The sequence below is a fragment of the Saccopteryx bilineata genome, chromosome 4 (assembly GCF_036850765.1).
Source record: "Saccopteryx bilineata isolate mSacBil1 chromosome 4, mSacBil1_pri_phased_curated, whole genome shotgun sequence".
Classification (NCBI taxonomy): domain Eukaryota; kingdom Metazoa; phylum Chordata; class Mammalia; order Chiroptera; family Emballonuridae; genus Saccopteryx; species Saccopteryx bilineata.
This window is the reverse complement of record NC_089493.1, coordinates 299,752,926-299,769,238: the sequence shown is the minus strand read 5'-3', so window position 1 is coordinate 299,769,238 and position 16,313 is coordinate 299,752,926. Positions and strand designations below refer to the sequence as shown.

Below are 16,313 nucleotides of genomic sequence, written 5' to 3'. Positions count from 1 at the left end.
TTCCGGGAGAACCGGAACTGTCCGGGCCAGGATGGAGAATCCCAGCAGCGGAGCTTTGGAAAGCCTGCTGGTCTCTCTGGTACCGAGTGGCCCACGGACATCCCCCAAGGCTGTGTGCAGAGGGTGACAGCGTTCTCCTTGTGAGAAATACTCCCTCTCCCGCTCACCCCCATCCACGACCCTCTGACCACAGGGTGACCGCAAAGGAGACCCAAATGGCCGCGTGTGGGGCCGTGCCACAACTCGGGTCAGCCGTCCACGCTCCGACTACGGAAGACCTCACTGTCTTACCTACCCCCCCCCCCCCGGTCACTCTGCCCGTCTTAGACTCCTGCTGTTTATTTTGAGAGCCAGTTGAGCCAGCCGTCCACGCCCCGGCTACGGAAGACCTCATTGTGTTACCTACCTCCCAGTCACTCTGCCCGTCTTAGACTCTTGCTGTTTATTTTGAGAGCCAGTTGAGCCTTTGCTGCCGGACCCAGCACCCTGTGGGAGGTTCTGAGAGGGAACCAGGACTGCCCGTGGCGGAGGAGGGGGGCGTAGCTCTTCGCTTCGGATTGGAAAGAAGTTGCATGAATACACTCCGTCCATCGACACCCCCCGGGGGTGGAGACGTGAGGGCTCTGTGCAGACGGGGCCGCAGAGACGCGTCAGGGAATCCCGCACTGGACCAGCCAGGACGCTGGGGGCTGGAGGGTCCCCGTCATGGCCGTGAGCGGACACCTTCCGTGCAAATATCGGGCTCTGGTCGATGCTGCGTCCACGTCCGGTGTCGGAGGGAATCGGAAGAGAAGAATGACTGGGGTTATGAGACCAACCGACAGGTCAGACGGAGAGAGCCAAGGGCCGTGTGATCTCAGTTGGATGTGGCGTCTAAGAAACAGAATAAACGAGCACATAAAAGAGAAACAGGCACAGAGACGCAGAGAATAGAGGGCAGGGAGGGTGGGGGTCCGGGTGACCAAGGAGAAGGGGCACAGGTGGGCAGTCACAGGACGTCACGTCCAGCACAGCAAACAGAGTCAGTCCTATGGTCATCTCTACGCAGGGGGCCAGGTGGGCACTAGTCTCACAGGAGGACGAATCATCCTATAACTCAGGGGTCGGGAACCGATGGCTCGCGAGCCAGATGTGGCTCGTTGGATGGCTGCCTCTGGCTCGCAGACACATCTTTAATAAAAAAACAACAACATAGTAACATTAAAAATATAAAACATTCTCATGGATCACAATCCATTCATTTCCTACCGCTCACGTTCATGGTGGCGGGTGGCTGGAGCCAATCACAGCTGTCTTCCGGGACGACACCACATTTTTATTGGATGATGCGTCACGTCCACAGGTCGTTGTATGGCTCTCACGGAATGACATTTTTATTTATTCATTTTAGAGAGGAGAGAGAGAGAGAGACAGAGATAGAGGGAGAGAGGAGAGAGAGACGGGGGGAAGAGCTGGAAGCATCAACTCCCATATGTGCCTTGACCAGGCAAGCCCAGGGTTTTGAACCGGCAACCTCAGCATTTCCAGGTCGACGCTTTATCCACTGCGCCACCACAGGTCAGGCCGGAATGACATTTTAAAATATGTGGCGTTCATGGCTCTCTCAGCCAAGAAGGTTCCCGACCCCTGTGTAACTGATTCAAGTGTCTAACGATGATGTTGTACATCTGTATCTAATGCAGAAAAGAATTGAATGTAAAGAGTAGCAGAAAAAGGAAAAATTAAAACAAAAATAGAAAAAGTCCACCGGTGACTGATGTACACACTAAAGCATGCGGCCCCCTGAGGCCATTTATCCAGCCCCCGCCGCACTTCCGGAAGGGGCACCTCTTTCATTGGTGGTCAGTGAGAGGAGCATAGTTCCCACTGAAATACTGGTCAGTTTGTTGACTTAAATTGACTTGGTCTTTATTTTAAATATTGTATTTGTTCCCGTTTTGTTCTTTTACTTTAAAATAAGATATGTGCAGTGTGCATAGGGATTTGTTCATAGTTTTTTTTTATAGTCCGGCCCTCCAACGGTCTGAGGGACAGTGAACTGGCCCCCTGTGTAAAAAGTTTGGGGACCCCTACACTAAAGCGTGCACATGGACGCATCTTGAAGACACGCTGGGCTCACAAGAGCCGGTCCCCCACACAGACCTCGGGCCGTGCGATTCCGTGTCCGGAACCCCGAGATGGCGCGTGTCCCCTGTGAGGGCACCGTGTCCGCATTTGGCGAAGGGACGACGGGCGGCCGTCCGCAGGGAGGCCCCGGGGCGGTGGAGGCGATGGGCTCACGCAGGGTTGGTTCACGTCTGTGACCCTCCCAGGACCGTGAGGTCAGGATGGGCGTGTTTGTCTGTGTGCAAATCGCACATCGATGCTGAGGTGGTGGGTGGCTTATCAGAAGAGGAAGAGACCACGCTGGAGACACAGGCTCGGTGACTCAGACTTTCCACAGCCTGTTTTACCCTCGGAGACCACGCCCCTGCCTGGGGAAGGAGGGCGGGCCAGGCTGAGCCCCCAGGGAGGGAGGCAGGTGTCACTGACAGTGGGGTCCCCCCCCCCGTGTCAGGGGCTCAGTGGGCAGTGTCCCTGGGAGGGAGGGGCCTGAGACCCTCGGTGCAGATAGGTCAGAGGGCTCTGTGCACATCAGAGGGGGACTCTCGACGGAGAGGGAGGGAGGACAGAAGGACAGCAACAGGGGGACGGAGGGAGGCAGACAGGGACGTGGTGAATAGATAGATAGATAGATAGATAGATAGATAGATAGATAGATAGATGATAGATAGATGCTAGTTAGATGATAGATGATAGATAGATGATAGATAGATAAATGATAAATAGATGATGGGAAGATAGATAGGTGATATAATAGATAGAGAGATAGATAAATGATAGATACATGATGGGTAGATAGATAGATGATAAATAGATGATAGATAGATGATAGATAGGTGATATAATAGGTAGATAGATAGATAATAGATAGATACATTATAGATTATAGATAGGTAGATAGATGATAGATAGATAATGGGTAGATAGGTGATATAATACATAGACAGATAGATAGATGATAGATAGATGATAGTTAGATGATAGATAGATAGATAGATAGATAGATAGATAGATAGATAGATGATAAATAGATGATAGATGATAGATAGATAGGTGATATAATAGGTAGATAGATAGATAATAGATAGATACATTATAGATTATAGATAGGTGGATAGATAGATAGATGTAGATAGATGATAGATAGATAGATATAGAGAGATAGATGATAAATATAGGTAGATAGATACTGAATAGATAGATAGATAAATGATAGGTAGATGATGGGTAGATAGATAGTTGATTATAATAGATAGATAGAAACATAGATAATGGGTAGATAGATAGGTCGTATAATAGATAGATAAATAGATAGATAGATAGATAGATAGATGATAAATAGATGATAGATAGATGATGGATAGATAGGTGATATAATAGGTAGATAAATAGATAATAGATACATTATAGATGATAGGTAGATATATAGATGATAAATAGATAGATAGATAGATGTAGATAGATGATAGATAGATAGATAGATAGATAGATGATAGATGATAAATATAGGTAGATAGATATTGAATAGATAGATAAATGATAGGTAGATGATAGGTAGATAGATAGGTGATTATAATAGATAGATAGAAACATAGATAATGGGTAGATAGATTGGTGGTATAATAGATAGATAAATAGATAGATGATAGATGATAGATATAGGTAGATAGATATTGAATAGACAGATAATAGATGATAAATATAGGTAGATAGATATTGAATAGATACATACACAGATACGTACACACATACATAAGACAGATAGAAAGATGGGTGGGCACACATGGACAGAGACAGAGTGATGGGGACAGAGAGAGGACAGAGAGAGGACAGAAGTGTGTGGCCTGCAAGTCCGAGGTGGTCACTGCTCCCTGAGTCCCATCCCCATGTGTGTCCGGAACTGTCCCTCTTCTGTCTACATTTTTGTGTCCCACCACCTAAAACACAGAGTCCGTGGAGACCACGTATTCCTCCCAAACACCCTCGCATCTTCTGTGGGTCTCCCCTTCCCGTCAAAACTTCCAGCGGTCACCGAGCCTCTGCCCTCGGGGACCTGCATGATGACGGCAAACAGCTTTGATCATTTTCTCGTCAGCCTTGGGTGTGGGGAGCCCCCGTGGGCCCTCCCACCTGCCCCACCAGGGTCCCTGTTTGACATCCGATACTACTGATGAGCCACACGGATACATTGTTACGAACTGGAGTCTGCACCAACACTGGCGGCTTGCCCTGGCTGCTTGCACATTGCAGACCAATGTGCAACGTCACGAATCCCCGTGAGGTCCCTGAGAGCCCTCTCCCTGTCCCCCTCCCGCACCCCAGGGCTTCTAATGCAGCAAAACCCTGTGTCCCCCCCCTTTTTTTTGTATTTTTTTTTCTGAAGCTGGAAACGGGGAGAGACAGTCAGACAGACTCCCACATGCGCCCGACCGGGATCCACCCGGCACGCCCACCAGGGGGCGACGCTCTGCCCACCAGGGGGTGATGCTCTGCCCCTCCGGGGCGTCGCTCTGCCGAGACCAGAGCACTCTAGCGCCCGGGCCATCTTTGCTCCAATGGAGCCTCGGCTGCGGGAGGGGAAGAAAGAGAGAGACAGAGAGGAAGGAGGAGGGGGGTGGAGAAGCAAATGGTCGCTTCTCCTGTGTGCCCTGGCCGGGAATTGAATCCGAGACTTCTGCACGCCAGGCCGACGCTCTACCACTGAGCCAACCGGCCAGGACCCCCCCTTTTTTATATATATTTCTGCCTCTAACACAAAGGACGTTGTTGCTGCCTCGAGTGATGGCCTGCACCCCAAACTTCCCAGTCCCCCCCGTCATCTACAAAAACAGAATAAATAGGCTGTGGTAGCAAAAACGGGGTGTCATTGTCATGAACCCTTGTGGGTGGGCACAGCTCCCTGAGCCTGGACGCTCTCACCTGGTACTCTTCCCCCTAAAAAGAGACATCCCGGCAGGTCTCGACTCGCAGGGCTGGGCTCTAGTGGGGTGACATGAGATTCACACAAATGGGGAGTCTGGGATTCCTCTTTGGCCCCAAAAGCGCTGGGGCTCCCATCTGCCTAGAAGATTGGGGTGAGCCAAGAAGCCGGTTCGGGGTCTCCGACAGAATCGTGGCTCATTTAAAGCCTCCTCCGTCCGACTGCATCCCGGCCACTTCTGTCCCTGGTGACGCACGCAACAAGGGGGACACGGTAGCGATTTTTCAGGGATCTGCAAAGTTCGCCTGCCCCTGACCCTCCGCACCTCCAACCCCAGACTCCCCTCGGGGATGTTGAGGGCTGTTCTCAGCCCCATTTCACAGATGCATCCGGGAGAGGCCCAGAGAGGGCAAGCCCGTTGCCCAAGGTCACACAGCTGTGGAGGCCGGTCCCCAGGTTTTCACGCTGCCAGGAGTGACCCTTCGAGTCTGGGCTCGCCCAGTGCAAGAGTGAGGCGCAAGACCAGTCGTTGAGGACCCCAGACTCAGACCTTCATGGTGGGGCAAATGTGCCTCCGGTGTCTCTCGGCCACACCCAGAGCTGGTGCCAGTATCGGTGCCCAGTGAACACCCGCTGAGCTAGATAGAGTGTGAACCCCCCCACAAGGACCAGGCCGGCAGCGGGTGGGATCATGCTGGCTGCAGAGTGGCCCGAGATGTCTCCGAGTGACCGCGGTAACTTCTGCTGTCACATGTGCCGGGGTCTCAGGGGCACTTTTGCTGGAAGAACCGGAAAGCAGGCTGGAGCCGGGAAGCCCTGGGGTCAAGACACACACAATTAGGGGCTTTCACTGGGGAAGCCCCCAGGAGGTGAGCTGGGCTCTCGAGTCCGGGACCAACATGGCGTGGTCACCCGTGGGGCCACCTAGGGATACAACCTCATCTGGCCCTTCGTTGTGGGGGCGTCTGGTGAGCTCCCCCGTTTTATTAAGGGGTGGCTTTTATGCACAGAAATGCCCAGCTGCATCGTGGGTGTGATATTTTGAGCCACTTCCCGACACCGATCATGCGAGTCACTAGTTACACGTCCCAGGTCACTCACAGTCCCCCCGCCCCAAACCCACTTCTCAAGGGGGACTGATTCCCCGAATTCAGAAAGGCACTTTGATCACCGTCAGTGGTTTGTAATAGAGGATGCACTCCAGGGACGGGGACAGATCTCGGGGTCCTCATCCCGTCCCTCCGGGGTGAGTTCTGAGGTCCGCGGATGGCTCAGGGCTCACTCGTGGCGGTGACACCTACCGGTCCCTTTCAGACTTCTCCCGGTCACCAGAGGCAACGCTGAGGTGACCCTGTTTGTCTGTCGGACGCTCTCTGTAGCTCCCCAGCGGCTGCCAACATACCCGCCGAGGGCAGCATCCCCAAAGACGTTCCCCGTCCCAATCCCCGTGGGGTGCGGTCGACGGAATATCGGTCACCTTGCCATCGGCACACTCACTCCCCGAGATCTATGGCCGTGTCACCTTGCATAACAAAGGGGACCGTCAGCTGGGAGCTGTCACTCCAGGATGTACTGGCCTCGTGTCACGGCAAGGTCCCTACGGGAGGGAGCCGGGAAGCTCTATGAACTGCGGCCAAGGTTGTGGTCACTTGTCCAGCAGGGTGTGTGGATCTCACGCTATTGCTAAAGCACAGAGGACAGAGGGGAGGGAGAATGGGAATGTTCCGATGCCCAAATTTGGGGTGTGGTGAAAAAAAAAAAAAAGAAAACTTTATTTAAGTGCAAAGAAAACTTTTAAGTGCAAACAAGCTCAGCCCTGACACAGGAAGCAGAAGACAGAACTCTCCATGCCCCGTGGGAAGGGTCTCAAATGTCCTTCCCCAGCCCAGGGAGGAGGGGGCTGCTTATATAGACAGCAGTCCCCACCCCTACTCCCTGATTGGTCTGCCTTCATGCAAATGAAGGCTCCAAATCCTCGCAGTTTGATTGGTCTGAACAAGACCCTGGTCAGAAATGAAGTGCTGTGATTGGTCGGTGAAGATGCTGATGGGGCTGGGATTGGTGGAGACAGGATTCCAGGGACTGCTTTATAAGGGCGGCTCAGTTGCTGGTTATGGGACAAGCCCGTTACAGGAATGTTTGCTGGGCCCCCGTTAGCCATTGGGAGTCCTTATTAATAACTGGGTTTTTTTTCTCTCTCTCCAGATTCACAGAGTAAAAAATTGAAAACTGTAAATGTGTAAAACAATGACACACACTCACACACACACACTCACACACACACACACACACACACACACTCATATTCCAGGGTGACTCGGGGCTGGAGGCATCCCGAGATTCACACGCCCGCCTTCAAGTTTCGGACCTCTTCTACGGTCAAGACCTCTTCGTGGTTCCCTTTCCCCGCGGGGGGCGTGAATTTCTCCCAGATGATCTGGGGAGGGGAGGAAGAAGAGGGGGCATCAGGTTTGCCGAGGGTGGCGCAAAAGCTACAGACAGATCCAGACGGGTGTGGTCTTCTAGCTGGCGTCTGAGCAGGTCCACCTGTGAGAATGGCTCGCGAGTGGGAGACGGGATGAACGGCACAGGAGGTGCAAAGGTCCTGAGGCAGGGTGGTACTTAGAAAGGAAGGCAGGGGAGGTGGCTTGTCCTGGTGATGTGAGGTGGGCAGGGACGTGGAGGTCCCGGGGAGCCAGGGATGGAGAAAGGTGAGGGTGTGGGGTGCTGATAATGACACAAACAGTGTCTAGGTCTTTGAGGGGTGCGTGGGCTGTGAGCAGGTGGCTATGCTGGGGCATCCACAGGACAGAGCTCGAGTCACCAGCAAGGGAAGGACATGGTCCCTCTCTGCCCCGGGGACAGTGACACATGAGAAGGACCCTCAGTGAAGTATCAGGACTGCTGGTGTCACCGTCACATGTCACTCATCACTCCCTGTGGGCACTCTCTCTAGGACGTTAGCTCAGACCCTCTTCTGTCTGCCTGTCTGTCTGTCTGTCTTTCAATCTCCCCAGACTTAGCTCACTGACAAGACCTAACTGCTGACCCCAGGAGAAGACCTCCCCTGAGCAGGACATGGGGTTTCAGCCACCTCCTGTGGCCTCTCTTGGCGGGGGACATAGAAATCAGTGACAAGGGGACACTACAGGGTCCCTGAGCCTTGCTACAACACGGCTCACCCTCCACCCCCATACGAACCTGGTCGTCAGCTGGGTGGTTAGCGGTCAGTTTATCTTTGACCTGCGGAATTGGCGTCCCGAGGAATCTAGTGAGAGAAAACACCTGTCAGCCGGGCGTCTGATGTCAGAGTTGTCCCCATGGCCACATTGGGGACCCCAGACACGCCCCGAGCCAAGCATCCGGGCTCATCTCCTCAGAGCAACGTCATTCAGGCACCCGGGAGAATCGACCCTCATCTCTGCGAGCGGAAAACAGGAGACAGCGTGGTGACCATGAGGGTCTCTTTCTAGAATTGTCACTCTGTCACTCAGATGCGGGGATGGACGTGAGGGTGGGGGTGGGGGCCACGCAGCCACGTGGGGGGTGTCCAAGGTCTCTGGTGCGGAAGGCTGGGGGCTCACGAGGCAAATGTCCCTTCTTCCCTGCACACTTGTGACCGGTTTTTAGGTCATCCCTTAACGAGCACATGGCTTTGGGGGCAGAATGTCAGAGTCTTCCTGCATTTCCAAAGGGGGGCGTTTATGAACTTTCCGGGACAGGAGCGCGTGGTTGTGCTGAGCTGGAATGGTGGCCCCCAAAGATAGATGTGAGAGTCCTGACCTCAGGACAGGGAACGGGAATGTCTTTGGAAACAGGGTCTTGTGCAGACGGGATGAAGGGAAGGGTCTGAGAGGAGTCACCCTGGGTCAGGGGGGGCCCTGCAGGCTCCCAGTGACAGGGACCTTAGAAGAGATGGAGGAGGAGACACAGACACAGAGGAGAAGCCACGTGGGGACGGAGGCAGAGATGGGAGGGAGGCGGCCACCAGCCCCGGGAGCCCCAGGAGCTGGGAGAGGCAGGAGGGACCCTCCCTGGAGCCCCTGGAGGGAGCGTGGCCCTGAGACCCCTGAACCACACATGGGGAGGAAGAATGTTTGTGGTTTCAAACCATCTGGCTTGTGGCCATTCCTCCCGCTGGCCCCAGGACCCTTGCACGGCTCTTCCTTAGAAAACTCCGTGTAAGTCACGCTCTCCGTCCCTGTTCCTATTTCCTCCTCGCCGGCCTCGCCGCTACACCCCTGTCCTGAGCCCTGGGTGGTGTGGTGGTCGGGCACTCCGCCTTCCGTTGGGGTCCCCCGACAGAGCTCCCGGGAAAGGGGGCTGGCTGGGTTGGACCCCCAAGGGCTCAGTGAGACTTATAGGGGGACATGAAGGAAGTTAAGGGGATGGTCAGGGCCAGCAAGCGCCACAAAGCATGACGGCAGGTTTATAAGCACAGCTGGACTCTCACGAGCGGTCAGCTCAGCCACACGAACACCACCCTCTCAGGCCGTGCCTCTGGGGTCCCCATCCAGGGTCAGAAGGAGACCCCTCCCCCTTGGGTTTGCTGGTAGCATCGACCACCCTGGCTCCACGGCACCGGAGAGGACTTCCTGAGCTCCATCCACCCCCTCCGTCAAAGCTGCTTCTCTCACGGGCTGTTTTTCTAGGCTGGGAAAGGCTCCCGCTGACCCTCTGGCCTAGGACAGCTGGTTTCTCTGCAGGAGGCCTCCCTCTTTGAGAGAGAGAGAGAGAGAGAGAGAGAGAGAGTGTTAGAGAGTCAGGGAGAGAGAGAGAGTTGGAGAAAGAGAGGGAGAGAGAGAAGAAAGAGAGAGGAGGAGAGAGAAGGAGAGAGAGAATGAGAGAGAGAGGAAGACAGAGAGGGAGAGAGAGAGGGAGAGAGAGAGAAAGTTAAAGAGTCAGGGAGAGAGAGGGGGAGAGAGAGAGAGAAGAGGGAGAGAGAGAGAGGGAGAGAGACAGAGAGAGAGAGAGAGGGGGAGAGAGAAGGAGAGAGAGAGAGGAAGAAAGAGAGAAAGAGAGAGTTAGAGAGTCAGGGAGAGAGAGAGAGTCGGAGAAAGAGGGAAGAGGGAGAGAAAGAGAGGGAGAGAGACAGAGAGAGAGGGAGAGAGAGAAGAAAGAGAGAGGAAGAGAGAGAATGAGAGAAAGAATGAGAGAGAGGAAGACAGAGAGGGAGAGAGAGAGGGAGAGAGACAAAGAGAGGGGAAGAGAGAGGGAGAGAGAGGGGGAGAGAGAAGGAGAGAGAATGAGAGAGAGAGAGAGGAAGAAAGAGAGAGAGAGTCAGGGAGAGAGAGAGTTGGAGAAAGAGAGGGAAGAGGGAGAGAAAGAGAGGGAGAGAGACAGAGAGAGAGGTGAAGAGAGAGGAGGAAGAGAGAGGGAGAGAGAGAATGAGAGAGAGGAAGAAAGAGAGGGAGAGAGAGAAAGAGAGAGGAAGAAAGAGAGAGAGAAGGAGAGAGAGTGAGAGAGTCTGGGAGAGAGAGGAGGGATAGAGAGGGGGGAGAGAGAAGGAGAGAGGGAGAGAGAGAGATAGATGGACTGAGTTTGGGGACAGGCACCTCACCTCTGAGGGGAGAGGGTTACCTTTTAAAGAGGCAGGCGAACACCAGGACGCAGACGAGGGTCCCCAGGACCACCAGCACGTACATGTACACCGGGCTGCCTTCTTGTTCTCCGGAGCCTGCGGACAGAGGACAGGGCAGGGACGCCCCTGGGGGTGAGCGGTCAGCACGTGCGACCGCCTCGGCCCCCGCCTGGCTCACAGCGAAGAACACGCACCCAGAGCTGCAGGATTCGCACGCTCTACGGGAAAGCACCCAGCCCTGAGAACTTGGCCGATACACGCTCACCCACGGGACCCAGCCCGTGGGCGCGAGCACCCGAAACGCGTGAAAACTGCCCCCCGAGAATGTGGCAACCCCCAGAGCCCGACACCCCAACTTTACACGTATAAATACATATTTTCATGCATGCAGCCTGAGCAAAGCTGGGGTCCCCTTGGTTCAAGGCTTCACAGTTTGTGTATCAACAATCAGCTTTTTCTACAATGAACGTGTCCTTCTCACAACGCAGGACGTTATATCTCTTTGTTTAAATTTTTTTTAAAGACTATTTATTCATTTCAAAAAAGAGAGAGAGAGAGAGAGAGAGAGAGAAGGGGGAGGAGCAGAAAGCATCAACTCCCATATGTGCCTTGACCAGGCAAGCCCAGGGTATCGAACCGGCGACCTCAGCATTTCAGGTTGATGCTTTTATCTAATGCACTACCACCGGTCCGGTTTTTATTAAAATTTTAAAAAGACTTCATATATTCATTTTAGAGAGAGACAAAGAGAGAGAGGGAGAGAGACAGAGACAGAGAGAAAGAGAGAGCATGTTTGTCTTTGAAAATCCAATTAGAACAACTAAGTCTGTGAGAATTGTCATAACCAAATTGAGTGTCCACCGTTTGGAGGAATTTCTGTATTAACGGCTAAAATGCACCTAACTAGCCTGACCAGGTGGTGGCACAGTGGATAGAGCGTCGGACTGGGATGCGGAAGGACCCAGGTTCGAGACCCCGAGGTCGCCAGCTTGAGCGCAGGCTCATCTGCTTTGAGCAAAAAAGCTCAGAAGCTTGGACCCAAGGTCGCTGGGTCGAGCAAGGGGTCACTTGGTCTGCTGAAGGTCCCCGGTCAACGCACATATGAGAAAGCAATCAATGAACAACTGAGGTATCGCAACAAAGAATTGATGCTTCTCATCTCTCTCGGTTCCTGTCTGTCTATCCCTGTCTATCCCTCTCTCTATCTGTCTCTGTAAATAAAATAAAATAAATAAAATACATAAATAAAATGCACTAACTACAGTACAATATATATATATATTATATATTATATGTATATATAATTTATAAAAAGTGCTTATTGCGGATGCTAAGCCGAATGCACGTGAGACAATGTCCAGCCACACGGCTGGACACGTGTATTGTTCTTTCCCTGTTGCCCACTTTTTAACCCATTTTTACATTGGGCCGTCGGCCTTTCTGCTGCCGGCTTTTCTTGTCCGATCATTCCTGCCGGATACGTACCCGTGAGACCCTCCGTGCCGTGCAGGCATGTTCTCCGGTTTGGTACATTCTCTCCCCTCCTGTCTCGGGAGTATCTCTGAACCCACCAAAGCCTTTTTGTTTTTGTTTTTTAAATATTTTTACAGAGACAGAGAGAGAGTCAGAGAGAGGGATAGACAGGGACAGACAGACAGGAAAGGAGAGAGATGAGAAGCATCAATCATTAGTTTTTCGTTGTGCCTTGCGACACCTTAGTTGTTCATTGATTGCTTTCTCATATGTGCCTTGACCGGAGGGCTACAGCAGAGTGAGTGACCCCTTGCTCCAGCCAGCGACCCTGTGCTCAAGCTGGCGAGCTTTGCTCAAACCAGATGAGCCCGCGCTCAAGCTGGTGACCTCGGGGTCTCGAACCTGGGTCCTTCCACATCGCAGTCCGACGCTCTATCCATTGCGCCACCGCCTGGCCAGGCTGTTTATTTCATTTTCGCAAAGCCCCATTTACCTACACATAACCATCGTTCGTTAGATCCGGGCGTGCAAATTGATTCCTGGCTGTGTGTACGTATAGCCACCGCTTCCCGGTGATGAAACGTGGCTGACTGTATGTTTCTCATACGCCACTCTGTGCTGGCAGTCGTATGAAACTCATGGGTCTTTGACCACAAGGAAAAACAACCACTACACACACACACACAAAAATAATTAAAAAGCGTCCGAGGGTAAACAGTGCTGACTAACTGTTGGAAACGTTCGAACATTCCATGCGGTGGGAGAATACAAGCTCTTTAAGTTCAGTCCACACGGCCAAGGAATAAAAGTTAGGGAGTGGCCCTGGCCGGTTGGCTCAGAGATACAGCGTCAGCCTGGTGTGTGGAAGTCCTGGGTTCGATTCCCAGCCAGGGCACACAGGAGAGGCGCCCATCTGCTTCTCCAGCCTTTCCCCTCTCCTTTCTTTCTGTCCCTCTCTTCCCCTCATGTAGCCAAAGCTCAATTGGAGCTAAGTTAGCCCGGGTGCTGAGGACAGCTCCATGGCCTCCGCCTCAGGCACTAAGAGGAGCTTGGTTGCAGAGCAATGGAGCAATGCCCCAGATGGTGGGCAGAGCATCGCCCCCTGGTGGGCGTGCCGGGTGGATCCCGCTTGGGTGCATGCAGGAGTCTCTCTCTGTGTCTCTCAGCTTCTCACTTCAGAAAAATACAAAAAAACCCACAAAAACCCAAAAAAGGTTGGGTGGCTGGAAGTCAGCCACTCCTATTGTCCATTTAATTCCCAGAACCGCTGCCTTCTGACGAGGAGGAAACAGACCCCCTCGTACCCCATTTAGAAGCGAGCTTGGCCCCGACCGGGGTCTGAGGCTGGGAACTGTTTGACGTGACCTGGAGTGACTATTTCCTGAAGGGCATCAGGGAACGTGAGGAAGGCTGTTCCCCTTGTCCCCTCCGTTTGGGGTCACAAGCCTCGATTCAAGTGTCGGGTCAGCAGAGGGTCCGTGCACGGAGACCCCCACCCCTCCTGCAGGTCTGAGCCCAAATTTGTGTTCCCGCCACCCGCCGTGGGGCTCACGGGGGTACGTACCGAACTCCACGGGCCGGCTCCAGGCACCCCACTGCAGCAGCCGGGAGTCCGCGGCCCTGATTTGCACCGTGTGTTTGGGTCTGGGCTGCGGGCTCGGAAAGATGTACCAGCTGTGGTCCCCTCTGCCGTAGAGGCCAGACACCTCCACCCTCGGGAACAACGGGGCGTCCGACAGAGCTTCCCCCTGCGTGGAGCCAGGGAAGGGGCGGAGCTGTGGGTTCGATTGCACTGGAGACACGGGTGAGACACCAGAGCGCACCCTGACTCTCGATCTGGGCGTGAATGTGTTGCTACCCACACAGAACCCTCACATGGAGGCCTGAAATATCGGGTTTTCCAAAAGCAACCCCCCAAAGACTTACAAGAGATGCCTGGCGGAATCGTGACAGCAAGTCACCCGTTCGTCCACCGAATAACCACCCCCCCGGGTTTCGAGCGGGGTCCCAGCTGACACAGAGACATTTTTTTGGCAGCGAAAGGGATGCCAGCAGCCCATAGATAGAGACTGTTCGGCTTCGTCTTTGATTAGAGGAGGATCCCGGGGTCAGAGTGGAGCTAAGACTTGAACAACGTCACCAAGGCACACCTGGATGATCTAGCGTCTGGAAGGAAGAGGTGACCTTCCTTACACTCAAGGGAACATTTTCTTGACCCACGCGGATAGAGAGGGCATAGGTAGTGGAATGTCATAACGGTTTTCACCCAGTGGGGGGACAACTGGCAGCCCCCCCAATGTCAGCGACAACATGGTACCCTAGGGAAACACCATCCCCCTCTTCAGTGTATAGCTCCCACCCCAGCCCGGCCACCACAGGGCCCAATCTTCATTTCTGTGGCTTCATGTGACCCACACTATGATTAACATGCAAAGCGGGACATTCGGGGGTCACAGTGTGGACTCCCCTCTTGAATGCCGCTGGGTAGCCCATTGGGCTAGAAAAAGACAGAACACAGAAAAGGTTTTATTTCCTCCATTTCAGAGGCTTTTCTGAGCGTCTGTCCAGTCTACCCTCTGAGCACTACCGTTGGGGGAACCAGGACAGTCATGGACGGACAAGTGGACACACTTCTGTTCACCGCTACTCTAGATGTGACTGCCTATGGAGGGCAGGGCTGGCCGGGGACCGCCTACAGAGGGCGGGGCTGGTTGGGAACCGCCCACAGAGGGTGGGGCTTGTCAGGAACTGCCTATGGAAGGCGGGGTTGGTCGGGAACCGCCTATGGAGGGCGGGGCTTGTTGGGAACCACCTACAGAGGGTGGGGCTTGTTGGGCACCGCCTACAGAGGGTGGGGCTAGTCAGGAACCGCCTATGGAGGGTGGGGCTGGTTGGGAACCGCCCACAGAGGGTGGGGCTTGTCAGGAACTGCCTATGGAAGGCGGGGTTGGTCAGGAACCACCTATGGAAGGTGGGGCTGATTGGGAACCGCCCACAGAGGGTGGGGCTTGTCAGGAACTGCCTATGGAAGGTGGGGTTGGTTGGGAACCGCCTATGGAGGGTGGGGCTTGTTGGGAACCACCTACAGAGGGCGGAGCTAGTCAGGGACCGCCTAAGGAGGGTGGGGCTGGCCAGGAGGGACCAGTCATTGTTCATTCTAGAACTCAAGCCCGTGGTGAGTTTCTGTGAAAGTCCAGGTGGACCTGGAGTGGAGGCTTCTGCCTGTCCACGCTGGGTCCAGGTGCCCAGGCCCCTGCTGGCCCTGTTGTTCCTGCACTTGCTGCAGGATTCCCAACACCACCTTGCGCACACCCGTGAGAACTGGGGGGTCTGTGTCCACCTACAGAGAGCCCCGTCCACTCACCTGCCTCCGGATGTCCAGCTCGTACTGGAACTCCCAGTTGGAGGGATTCAGCCGGGTCCTCGGCTTCAGCCAGGAGATCAGGCAGTGGGATTCGTTGCAGTGGACGGTGATATTGGTGGGTGGGTTGTATCTTTCTGCGGGGAGAACCCAGGATGCCCCCTTTGAGCTGGGATGCTTCCTCCCGGGCGGGGGGCTGCGGAGATGAGACCCCCACAGGGGAGACCCGTTCCTCTAGAGATGGCTGCCTGCTCTAGGTCAGGAGGAGGTGTGGGCATGGCTGCATGTTGCAGCTATGGGACAATGATTGACTGGCCTCTCTGTGCTGGGGACAGGGAGTCTGGGTCCCGGGAGACCCCAGGGTTGGGGGGAGGCAGACACACATCCAGAGGCCAGGAAAATGGCTCGTGAGGGAGCTATGAGCTTCAGATCTCTGGGACAACCTCAGGTTGCAGGGAGCCCTCAGGTAGAAGGGCGACTGGATTCTCTGGAGAAGACGGTGTAGCTTAGGCATATGGGAGGGTGCCTGGGTGGGGGGCCACCCAGGGCATGGTGTTGGAACAAAGAGAGAGCCCTGGAAAAACCAAGGAAGAAAGAAGAAGAAGGAGGAGGAGAAGGAGAAGGAGAAGAAGATGAAGAAGAAGGAGAAGAAGAAGAAGAGAAAGAAGAAGAGGAAGAGGAAGAGGAAGAAGAAGAGGAAGAGGAAGAAGAAGAAGAAGAAGAAGAGGGGGAAGAAGAAGAGGAAGAGGAAGAAGAAGAAGAGGAGGAAGAAGAAGAAGAAGAAGAAGGAAAGAAAGAAAGAAAGAAATAACAACAAACAAAGAAAGACACCGTGAATCCCGAGGGGCGTGCGTGGCAGGATTAGATGGGGGCTC

At 53.9% G+C, this 16,313-nt stretch overlaps 1 protein-coding gene across 4 annotated transcripts in view; it reads right to left on the bottom strand.

Annotated features, from left to right (window-relative positions):
- Positions 1-6,767: 6,767 nt before the first annotated feature.
- CSF2RA (colony stimulating factor 2 receptor subunit alpha) overlaps positions 6,768-16,313 on the bottom strand; it is a 33,452-nt gene continuing 23,906 nt past the window's right edge. For 3 of the 4 annotated variants that reach the window (XM_066275991.1, XM_066275989.1, XM_066275988.1), the window contains exons 7-12: positions 15,442-15,575; positions 13,642-13,825; positions 10,604-10,700; positions 9,606-9,740; positions 8,225-8,291; positions 6,768-7,460 (exon numbers count right to left, since the gene is read on the bottom strand). In XM_066275991.1, the coding sequence (XP_066132088.1) occupies positions 7,365-7,460; positions 8,225-8,291; positions 9,606-9,740; positions 10,604-10,700; positions 13,642-13,825; positions 15,442-15,575 (713 nt within the window). In that variant the 3' untranslated portion in view covers positions 6,768-7,364. The remainder of the gene's footprint in view (positions 7,461-8,224; positions 8,292-9,605; positions 9,741-10,603; positions 10,701-13,641; positions 13,826-15,441; positions 15,576-16,313) is intronic. The other variant, XM_066275992.1, reaches the window with a different exon arrangement.